The 12,479-nt window shown below is 37.6% G+C and overlaps 1 protein-coding gene across 1 annotated transcript in view; it reads right to left on the reverse strand.

Annotated features, from left to right (window-relative positions):
• Window positions 1–2,359: 2,359 nt before the first annotated feature.
• TRDN (triadin) overlaps window positions 2,360–12,479 on the reverse strand; it is a 535,205-nt gene continuing 525,085 nt past the window's right edge. The window contains exons 102-105 of the mRNA XM_075200931.1: window positions 10,308–10,352; window positions 9,621–9,665; window positions 7,000–7,044; window positions 2,360–2,430 (exon numbers count right to left, since the gene is read on the reverse strand). Of these exons, the coding sequence (XP_075057032.1) occupies window positions 2,360–2,430; window positions 7,000–7,044; window positions 9,621–9,665; window positions 10,308–10,352 (206 nt within the window). The remainder of the gene's footprint in view (window positions 2,431–6,999; window positions 7,045–9,620; window positions 9,666–10,307; window positions 10,353–12,479) is intronic.

Genomic DNA, 12,479 nt, shown 5'->3' on the forward strand with positions numbered 1-12,479 from the left:
TCTTCATGTTTTTTCTCTGGTGTCTCTGCAAATGCAATTACTAATGAGTTTATTTCAAATTACAGAACATTTTGGTAATTTGCTATATAACCAGATTGATTTTTACATTAAATTAGATATATCATCTTTTTACCTGTCTTAGGCTTTGGAGGCTCTTCATGTTTTTTCACTTGTGCCTCTACAAGGGAAATTGATAATTAGTGAGAGTCTGACTTCATTTTATGTAAATGTTATAGTGCAATCATTTAGTTAAAAATAAAAGATGTATAAGCTGCAACATGTCATTAAATTGTATTATGACATTCACCTGTTCTACTAAGAAAATAAATAAGTATATTGACCTTTTTTCTGATAGTCTCTTCACCTATGCTTTGTCAATGGTTGTAACATTAAAGAGATTTTTAACTTTATGTAAAAAAAAATCTAAATCTCCTTCCTTTCTCAATAATAGTACTATGGCTGGGAATTTTTATCTAAACCTCCCAGTTTCCACTCTATTTATCAATCTCCTATCCCTTACAAATAAACTGGACTAGTGATGACCCCCTCTGGCATTATTTGGTTTTCTGTGTAAAAATTGATGTCTGAGACAGTGTCTTCTTTGCTTTTAATTAGAACCACTGTTGGATATTCAAACTTGAATGGAGAGGGAGCCAAGAACATATAAAAGTCATCAGTATTTTCCATGTCTATATGTGAGTGTAAGTATCTATTGTTCTGAAACAAACCAGTTAAATACAATTATATGATTACCTTTCTTTTCTTTGACAGGTTCATCAGGTTTTTTCACTGGTGTCTCTGCAAATGAGATTGCTAATGATTGAGTACCACTCTACAGAACACTTTGAACAATTGCTATATACCAATATTTATTTTTAAAGAAGATAAAACATGTTATTTGAGTAACTGTATTTGGTTCTGCAGGTTAATCATGTTTTTTGACTGGTGTCACTTTAAAAGACAATTGCCAGTGATAAATTGGCAATCTACATCTTGCATACATGCTTGATACCAAAAATTCATCTCACTAGTACAATACGTCAATAGTACAATATGTCATTACATTGAATTATTACAACCACCTTTTCAACTCAGTGTTCCAAAACAGATAATGGCCCATTCTTTTTCGTCTCCTTAATTATCCTCTCTGAAGGTTTTTTAACATTTTTTACGTCAAGATTACTAAACCCTTCTATGGTTGGGGATTTTTATCTAAACCTCCCAGCTTTCACTCTATTTATCAACTCCTATCCCTTAGAAATAACCTGGACAACTGATGACCACCTCTGGCATTATTTGGTTTTCTCTGTAAAAAGTAATGTCTGAGACAGTGTCTTCTTGGCTTTTAATTAGAACCACTGTTGGAGATCTAAACTGTAATGGAGAGGGAGCCAAGAACATCTAAAAGTCATCAGTATTTTCCATGTCTATATGTGAGTGTAAGTACCTATTGTTCTGAAACAAACCAGTTAACTAAAATTATATGATTACCTTTCTTTTCTTTGACAGGTTCTTCAGGTTTTTTCATTGGTGTCTCTGCAAATGAGATTGCTAATGACTGAGTACCACTCTACAGAACACTTTGAACAATTGCTATATACCAAGATTTATTTTTAGAGAAGATAAAACATTTTATTTGGTTAACTGTATTTGGCTCTGCAGGTTAATCATGTTTTTGACTGGTGTCACTATAAAAGACAATTGCCAGTGAGAAATTGGCAATCTACATCTTGCATACATGCTTGATACCAAAAATTCATCTCACTAGTACAATACGTCAATAGTACAATATGTCATTACATTGAATTATTACAACCACCTTTTCAACTCAGTGTTCCAAAACAGATAATGGCCCATTCTTTTTCGTCTCCTTAATTATCCTCTCTGAAGGTTTTTTAACATTCAAGGGGTTATCTATTTTTTCCGTCAAGATTACTAAACCCTTCTCCCTTCCCAATAACAGTACTATGGTGGGGATCCTTCTCTGACACCACCACCATTGAATTTGCTATTCAGTGTCCACATGTACAGATAGAGCTGGGTTCAATATTAATAGCCTTTGTGTCTACTTGGCTCTGTCCATAGCAGATGAGCTCCAACACACGTGCTCTATGACTTTGAATTAGATCCACTACTTCAGATCTCCACCAATGCACAGAGGCAGCTGAACAATGGCTATAGGACTTGCTACCATGAAATATGTCAGGAACATAAGGTGATTAATATGGTTACCTTTTTTTTCTTTTGCTGGTTCTTCATGTTTTTTCTCTGGTGTCTCTGCAAATGCAATTACTAATGAGTTAATTTCAAATTACAGAACATTTTGGTAATTTGCTATATAACCAGATTGATTTTTACTTTAAATTAGATATATCATCTTTTTACCTGTCTTAGGCTTTGGAGGCTCTTCATGTTTTTTCACTTGTGCCTCTACAAGGGAAATTGATAGTTAGTGAGAGTCTGATTTCACTTTATGTAAATGTTATATTGCAATCATTTAGTTAAAAATAAAAGATGTATAAGCTGCAACATGTCATTAAATTTTATTATGACATTCACCTGTTCCACTATTGGATTTAGTAAAGGTAAGGGCCTCTTTTCTGTTAGCCACTTCACCCATGCTTTGCTAATGGCTGTTACATTAAATAGATTTTCAACTTTATGTAAGAAATTTTCTAAATCTCCTTCCTTTCTCAATAATAGTACTATGGTTGTGGATTTTTATCTAAACTTCCTAGCTTTCACTCTATTTATCAATCTCTTATTGCTTAGAAATAACCTTGACTACCGATGACCACCTCCGGCATTATTTGCCTTTTTCTGTATAAAGTGATGCCTGAGACAATGTCTCCTTGGCTTTTAATTAGAGCCACTGTTGCAGATCTAAACTAGATCTATAATGGAGAGGTAGCCAAGCACGGCTGAAAGTCATCAGCATTTTCCATGTATATATATGACTGCTAGTCCCTATTGTTCTGAAACAAACCAGGTAAGGATATACCTTTCTTTTCTTTTACTGGTTCTTCAGTTTTTTTCACTGGTATCCCTGAAAATGAGATTGCTAATGATTGAGTACCAATCTACCGAACAGTTTGAAAAATTGCTATATAGGAAGATTTATTTATAGAGAAGGTGAAACATTTAGTTTGTCTAACTGTCTTTGATTCTGTAGGTTCATCATGTTTTATGACAAGTGTCACTATAGAGAAAACTGCCAGTTAGAAATTGTCAATCTACATCTTGCGCACATACTTGATACCAATTATATATTTACAATTAGTGCCTTCTTTATTGTGTTTGTCATGCAGAGAATCCTTAGAATGTTTTGTTGGGATAGGGTGAGATTTTTGCCACAGAGTTTAGTCAGTGTATTATAATAGTGGCAAAGTGATGACTTTAAAGAGAAAAGGGCAAGTTATGAGAACTGCAGCTTTCTGGAAAACAGGGTAAAGTTTATGTTTACCTGCCCCCATAAACTCCTGTATTTTATCATAACCAGTAAATCTGTAAAGATACTGTAGAGTCTGAACTGAACCCAGGTTATACTGAAGTGTCAATTATTTAATGTCTGAATTCCTCCAAGTAAATTGCTAATAAGTGAGAAATTATCTATTTTGTAGTAATGCAAAACACCAAAATTGAGATTTTTGTACTTCATTTAAATTATTTTCTCTAAATCCATGATGGACACTGGAGTACTATGGGGTATAGAGTGCTATGAAATGGATCTTGAGCACTTTAAATTAACTGGCAAAAGCTCAAGCTCCTCCCCTTTAAAACCCCCACTGGCTGCTACCAACAAAGCCCTACTGGAGTAGACAACAAGAAGGAGAGGAGTGGAAACAAACAACTGTTGTCTAATTCTATCAAGAAAGAGAACAGTAAAAACCAGAACAAGAACAAGAGCGATAAGCGAAAGAATCTAGTGTCTCCTATGGATTCAGAGAATAAGATATAACTTAAGTACAAAATTTACAAAAAACATTTTTTCTGTCACCTGGGGGGGCACTGGAGTACCATGTGGACCTCCCAAAGCTGTCCCAAAAGGAGGGTACATTCTGAAGCGGTGTACAGTACTTTAGGTCCAAAACTAGCATCTCTGGGTGAAAAATTCTTAAACTTTGTAAAACTTCATAATGCACGCACTGCCAAGGGAGCAACCACAGACTGAGCAGAATGAGCCTATACATTCTCAGAAACATTGTCAGACCTCTATGCAAGTCTAGTGGACTACTAATGTAATCCACCTGGAAACAGTCTGGTTGGAGGTTGGCCAGTCACTCTTTTGGGTATCATAGAGCAAAAGAAGGTCCTCAGTCTGACGCACCTCCCTGGTCTCGTTGTTATAAATCTTTAAAGCCCTGACCATGTCTGAAAAAATGAAGAAAATTTTGCAAGGTCGGAACCACTATTTCCTGGGTTTGGTGGATCCGGGAAACAACTTTGGGTAGGAAAGAAGACTTAATCCTATTTTTTTCCTTCCTTTTTAAGAAAAGGAGAATTACAGGACAGAGCCCCTATCTCAGAAACTTAGCTAGCTATAGAGACAACCAGAAAATTGTCAAGATCCACCTAATCCAATTGTTCAAATCTTTCTGACCTTCTGCAACTGGATCACTATGCCGGAAGATGACAGAGTGTAGATTGCATCACGCAGTGCCCGAAATTGTACTAAATCAACGGGAAAACCCATGGAGAAGAATTGTTTTATTAAAGCTATATGATGTGCCCCCTTGACAAAATTCCACTGACTCTGACATTGTGGTAGAATTGAACAATCTCTTCAGGAAACATAGTAAATGGACTCCCACCACATGGGCCACTAGGTGGAAGGCCTGCACGTCATGCTGATTACTTGTCTGCCAGCTTGAGAGTTGACATCTAGGTGACCAAGCTGACATGCAATTCTGTTTGCCCTCCTAAGAGGCATAGGTCTGAGCTTTGGAGGACTGGTTCCCCGCCTTACCTGGAGGGCAAAGGGAATGAAAAGTAGGATCTGCAGGCCCGGGAACCTTTCCATCAAGAACAGAACCTTCCCCTGTAGCCACAATTTTGTCCAGCTCAGGACAGAACAAACCCTCCCATGAGGAAGGTATGGAATCAAGAGTTTTATTTGACTTAGCATCCACCTGCCAGACCTGCAAACAGATAGCTCAGCATGTAGCTACTGCTAAGGCAGATATTCTGCACCAAACAAGGCCAACATCAATTGTGTCTTCCCCTAGTTATATTACGGATATGCTAGACTAAGTCTACCTTAGTCTACCTTAGTCTAGCATATCCTTGATATAACTAGGGGAAGCCACAATTGATGTTGTCAAAATCCCCTTGGAAGTTCACAATTGCAGTCTCTCTGTCAACTGCTCCTCTCAACCACCCTATTTATCTAAGCTGGGCTTAAGTTGGGGCTAAGAGAGCCAGGGAAACCTCAAGCTTCCTATCTGTGCTATCCTTAAGGCTAGCAGCATTATAAATGGGCATTATGGTGGTTATTGACAGACAAGATACAGGAGCATCTAACTCAGGAGGAGAATTCAATTTTGTCATGTCCTAACTAGGGAGTGAATAGAGGATCTTTAAGTAATTTGAAACATGGAACATGTGTTTCGATTTAACCTATGCTTCCCACAAAAGGTCCTCCAACTGAGGTGACAAGAGGAAAGAAAGTCTGTCTCTTTTGCCTCTCGAACAATGAATTGTTTGTGTTTTTAGACTCCTCACTGCCCTGAATAGTTAGAACATGCCGCATGGCATGCACTAAAGCCTCCACTCCCTGCACACTACCTGGATCCTTTTCTGTGAACTAAGAAGCCTCTGGATTAGAATTTATCACTTCCCCCCTCATCCTGGATTCTTCACAGGACTGTAGAACCACTGGAAGCTAATGCTTCTGGGTTTTGGATTTGGTTGCAGAATCCAAAATCCTTTCCAAGGATGATGAATCCTGCACCAGACTTTGCACTGACTTAGACAGGAGCCCTGGAAGCAATAAAAGAGCAAGCCCTGTTCCTCTGGGCACTAAGAAAGACAGAGTTGCTAGAAGCTTACCTTTCTGTTATCCCTCTCAAACAAACTATATAAATATATATAAGATTAAAGAGGTTTTCTGCTTTATAGAAATACATTACTAAATCCCCCTCCTTTCTCAGTGATAGTACTATAGTGGAAGTTTCTTATCCAAATCCCCCACCATTCCCCCTAGTCCAAGCACTTACAAATAGCTAGAAATACTGCAGATCAGCTTTGGCCCTGTTTGGCTCTCTCTGTAGCAATGAAGGATCGGCAGAGTACGTCCATGGCTTTTAATTAAAGTTACTGTTTCAGTTCTCTGCTGTAATGGAAAGAGAGCCAGGCAGTGCCGAAAGTTATCATCAATTGCTCCATTTATACTTATGTGTCCTTGACTGATTGTCCTGAAACACGCCAGGTAAGGTATAATATGGATAATCAATTCACACAAATGGAGGTTTAATTAAAGCTGGTTATAAAAGAGTACTAGGATGCATAAGAGTTAACAAAGATACAGTGCATATATATTGACAAATTAAGCTTAAGTTGTTTTTATGCTTCTTGGCCAGTGTTGCTCAAGCTATATGAGGAAACATGTCTATAATATTTTATATATTCCAACTTGTCTAAAATAAAATGTGCCCTCCATTGTGCATGATGGGAAACAGGGAAGTTGTGGTGAGCAAGTCTACACCAGATAAGATGTGGCAAGGTCTACTTGGATTTATGCCTGTATCTGGGGAATGTTGGGTGATGTTGAGTGGTCCTGTCATATGGAGCGATATTATTGATCTAAGGTCCTATATGATGCTTTATCTATATATTAGTTTGATGTTTTAAACTTGCAAAGTTAATATGTAATCACCATTGTTCTGCTTAAATTGAATGGTCTCTATTGCGCATACAAGAATAACCTGAGCATATTCTGAAGAGACTTCGTCTTTGAATTATTCCTGAAAACTTCTATAACAAGGTAAATTATACGATTACCTTTATTTTCCTTTACTGGTTCTCCATGCTTTTTCGCTCTTGTCTCTGCGAAGGAAATTGCTAATGACTGACTGGCAATATATAGTGTATTCTTAAAAATTGCTATATAACAAGATTTCTTTGTAGATTAGGTGAAACATTTTTTAGATTCTCCTAATTCTTCATGTTCTTTACATTGATGTCACTACAAATGAAATTGTAAGTGGTAATCTATACCTTCTATAAATGTGTCTTGCCAACAATTTTGCTCACTATTAAGTGGTTTGATAGCTGCAATATGTCATTACATTTAATAATTGCAACCACCTTTTCAACTCAGTGTATCAAAACAAACAAATAATGTTTCATTCCTACTAGCTTCTTCAAGTACACTTTAACAATGCCTTTAACATTAAAGAGGTTATCAGTTCTTTTTAAAGAAGATTGCTAAACCCGTCTATTTTCCCAATAGCAGTACTATGGTTGTGTTCCTCCCTGGCACCAATACCACTGACTCTATTATACATGGTCCATACACAAAGCAATAGCTAGGATCACTAACAATAATCTTTGGATCTTCTTGGCTCTATCCATTGCAGTGGAGCTCCAACACCGTGGCTCCATGGCTTTGAAATCAAACTATTGTATTGGATCACTAGCACTGCAGAGAGCAGAGCAATGGTTCCAGGCCATGGTACTATGAAACATGACAGGTAAGATAATTAATATAGTTTGCTTTTTCTTTTGCACGTTGTCTCAAGAAAGGAAATCACTAGTGCGTTAGTGGCAATTGACATTTCACGTTAATGCTATATACCAACAATTTATGCTAATAGTTAGGGTAATGATGGCTACAATGTTTCAGCTCATGAAATTATCACAACAATCTGTTTTACTCAGCGTATCAATGCAGATAATGGTGCCTGTCTTAATTTACACCCTATCTATACTTGTTATAATAAAACGGGTTCTGACTTATTTTAAGTATTTTTCTAAATTAATTTTCTTTTAGGACCTTCAGCACTTGGAAGGGTCTAAAGAGAAGGGTCCTCGAGTTTGCCTAGATCTGGAACCACCGTTCATCATCTTTAGCGCTGCTTAGCTCTCTATGGCTCAGCAGATGTCTCACACAGTGCCTTCATGACTTTCAAGTAAAGCTGCTGTTTTGGATCTTATCTCCTACAGAGGGAGAGCCAAACAGTGCCAAGAATGATCGGCAATTTACCAGGCTATATGTGAGATCCAGGACCTCTAGTGCTTAAACATGATAAGTAAGGTATTCTTATGGTTGCATTTCATTTTATAATATATATCAGAATTCAGCCATAGTTGAATGAGGACAGTGATTTTGCACATAAAATCCCTTCCCCACCTGTTATTATGGAACTTGTGAAACCCTGAGAAAAACAGGTCTTGGGTTTTGAGGCAGGCTACATGCTGTGAGCACTTCCTGGGAAAAGGTAAACTCCACCCACTTGTAAGTGAACTTTTTTACTAGCAGAAACGCAGAGCTCTCTCTTGTTATCCTGCTTTGACTCGGATTGGACATGCAGAGACAGCTTCCTAAAACTAAGTTTAATGGAATGGTGGTCTGTATATGGGACGGCCTGGTAAGGCAATTCATATTAGAATCTGGCTAGCCGGTAAAATGTAATTGAATGAAAAGTGAGCGAATCAGGAAATATATAGTTTTCTGATGGTTTGTAAATGGTAGAATTTGAATGAAGTGTAATGCATTTTTTAATGGAAGATGGTTGAATCTGGATATATACATAGTTCTGTGTGGTTCTGTGTTGGTCTAATGTTATAATGGAGTTTTGTTATGTTATTTGAATGGAATTGTCTGAGTTCAGATAAAATGGAGCTAGTAAAGTTTTGGTCCTGGTAGCATTTGTGTAATGGAATTGCAAATGCTGTATAAAGGAAGTGTGTGCTTATAGTTTGTTTAGTGTAAAGACAGAACAAGTGCATGAAAGATATGCATGTTAGATAGAATGGTTGTGTTGGAAAAGTATTTCATGGGGAATTGAAGAAATCATGTAGATGGTATTGGAAAGCCTGCTATGCTGTTGTTGAAAAGTGTGGCTGAGATTAGGACTTCGATGCATAGCAAATGATTGGGTTGTTCAGGAAGTCGTCAGATTTCAATATAAAGTTTTGTTGGACAGCTGGTTTAAAGGTTAGTTTGTAACTCTGAATCAACAAATGAAATCGATAACAAGTTAGTAGTAGTCTACATCCTGTGTAAATGCTATATACCAAAGATTTATCTCAACATTAAGTGGCATGATAGCTACAATGTTAATTACAATGGATTTTAACAACCCACAGCATATCAAGTCTAGTAAACTTCCCTCCTTTTAAAATGATAGTATTATGATGGGATTCCTTTCCTAACCCTGTCACCATTTCTCTATCAATCAGTGTGCAGATGCACAGTTACAGCTGGGATTACTGACAGTAGCCTTTGGTGTTACTTGGCTCTCTCCATAGCAGGGACGCTCCAAAGCAGTAGCTCCATGGCATTGAATTGTAGCCACTGTTTTGGATATCAGCTGTTACAGAGAGAAACGAGCAGTGTTGAAAACAAGGGTTATGGAAGCACTGGGACCTAGTACCCTGAAGCACGATAATATGGTTACCTTTCTTTTCTTTTGCTGGTTCTTCATGTTTTTTCGCTACTGTATCTGCAAAGAAAACATTTAAAGAGTCAGAGTCAATCTATAGCACTTTTTAGTAGTCTGTTTTACAGTCAAATTCTGTTTTTAGATCAGGTGAAAAATTTTATCTGGTTTCCTATTTTAAGTTTTGCTAGCTTTCTTTGTTGTTTCAGTGGTGTTTCTACAAAAGGAATTGCTCGTAATTTTGATATTGCGATAATTCTATATTTCAATATAGACGTTTCAATATGTTTCAATACATTAAATTTAAAACCTCCTGTCCTATTTGACATATTAATGTAGATACAGTTCCTTATGTGCATGTATCACCAACTAAAGTCTTTCAATGCTTTAAACCTTTAAAGGTTTCAAATGTATTCAATAAATATTTAAAATCCCCTGTATTTCTAACTTATGAGTATTTTGGGACCGCCAATAATATCTCATATTAGCAGGACACAGGAGATCACATAGATCCAGGACCACTGAAGATCAACTTTGGAGCTACTTTGCTATTACTCTATGTCTTTAAATTTGAGCTGCTCCTTTAGATCTCTGCTGCTATGGAAAAAAATTAAAACAGTGCCAGAGGGGATGGAAAAGGATCCACCTATATGTGTGTGCTAGAACCCAAAGCTCTGAAACACATCAAGTAATGTAACTGGTTACCTTTCTGTTCTTTTGCTGGATCTTCATGTTTTTTCACTGATGTCTCTACAAAAGGAAATGGAAAATGAGTCAGTAGTAGTCTACATCCTGCGTAAAAGCTATATGCCAACAATTCATCTCAACAGTAAGTGGTAGGATAGCTACATTTTTTCATTACATTTTATTATTATAATCATCTTTTTTAAACTGCGTTATTACGTGGTACTGTTTTATTTATTGTATAGTAGTCTTTAATTTTCTATTATTGAAAATTAGAGACTAGTATACAATAAATATATCAGTAATGAATGAAATCAATTTGGCAATCATCTGGTCAATAAAGGAAGTACTGTTTCTCCTACTTTTAATCTATCAATTCTTTTCTGTAAACATTTTATTGATTTTTGCAGGGGAGAAAAAAAGGGAGGATAACTTACAAAGCGTTTGAACATAGCTAAGATAAAAACACGTAATTTTGATGTGAGAAAAGTGTAGAGAAAGGAGAGGAAAAGTAAGGAGGGAAAAGGATTGTGAGAGGGGAGTCACTAGCCAAGAGAGTAAGTGTGAGATGATATAGAACCTGGAGTACAATGCAAAACTAAGAGAATCCAATAGAGATAAGAAGCCTTAGTAAGTTAGAGGGGGGGGGGAACCTTAGTACTTAGTCCAGGAACTCCAGACATTACCAAATTGAACGGGAGTATGACGGAGAATGCTGGTGACATATTCCATGTGGTAGACCTGCTGTACATGATTTAACAATAGATAGGAGAGGGGGCGGGTCCGGGTTTTTCCAGAAAAGAGCAATTTGGCATCTGGCAACACTAAAAATATGTGTAATGAGTTTCTGGGTGTGTTTCGGAAATTTAGGAATTGTATGGGGGAGCATAGAGTAACAGATAGACGGGGTGAGAGATATCTGGGTGATGTTGAAGATTAAGTAATGTATAGAGTTCCAGAAAGGAAGTAGTTTTGGACAGTGCCAACAGATGTGAGACAGGGTACCCTCATGTCTGCATAGGCGCCAGCATAGCAGGGAAGTACCTGGATTAATAACGTGGATGCGGTGTGGAACCAAGTACCAGAGATAGAAAATATTTTTCACTAGCGTTTTCACTAATTTTAACGCAGATTGAGGTCTTGGATAGGTTTAATTGAATTTTGTTGCAATCCTCCAGGGTAAGTGTGTCTCCCATGTCCTCCTCCCATTTAAGTTTTGTTTTGGTCTTTGGGGGGGACGTTGGTGTTTCAAGAGGAGGCGATAGAAGGTGGATATGAGCCCTCTGGAGGAAGAAAGGAGAGAGCAAAAGGACACCAGTGGTGAAGAAAGATGGATATCAATAACCTTATGACGAATATTGTCATACAGGTGGCAAAGATGGAGATATTGGAAGAAGCTAGATGAAGGTATGTGAAAGCCCTTTTGTATGTCCATGAAGGAGAGGGCTAGATCTGAAAGGAATCTAATATCTTGATGTGTCCACTTAGGGAATTGGGTTAGTTTTAGTCCGGAAGGGATTGTTCCATAGAGGTAACATATGCCAAGCATTGGGTGCTAGGTTATAAGTAGAGACTGTATGAGACCAATTGGTGAGTGAAAAGGCCAGAGGAGGGGGGAGTTGTGAAAGAGAGGGACTATGTTGAGGTTTCAACCATAGAAGTGAAGAGGGTTAGTGGGTATTGATAAGGGCCGCTTCAATATCTACCCATACCTGCTGACCTGGGGGGGAGTGGAGGATGATACATTGAGTTAGATCAGTCGTTCGATAATATTTAAGAAAGTGTAGGCCTCCGAGTCCTTCTTCCTTAGTTGGCTTATTGAGTATTTGCACACTAGGTTTTCTAGCGAACCAAACAAACTTAGTGGCCATTTGTTGTAACAGTTTAAAGGAGTTAGCAGGGACTTTAAGGGGGAGAGTCTGGAAAAGATATAGAAGGCAAGGGAAAACATTCATCTTAAGAGAGTTTATTCTGCCTGTCCAAGAAATCGGGAGTTTGTCCAATTTTAAAAGGTCTGCTTTGTTGGTAGCCAGTAGAGGGGGATGTTTGCATCATAGAGCTAGATTTGAAATGCGAAAGAAGAGCGGTGGGGGACATTGAGATCAAGAATTTCTGATTTAGAGGCATTGTTCTTGTAGTTGGAGAGGTTTCCAAAAAGAGTGATGTCATTGAGTAGATTTGGCAGGGATATGT

The sequence above is a fragment of the Mixophyes fleayi genome, chromosome 3 (genome assembly GCF_038048845.1).
Source record: "Mixophyes fleayi isolate aMixFle1 chromosome 3, aMixFle1.hap1, whole genome shotgun sequence".
Taxonomy (NCBI): Eukaryota; Metazoa; Chordata; class Amphibia; order Anura; family Limnodynastidae; genus Mixophyes; species Mixophyes fleayi.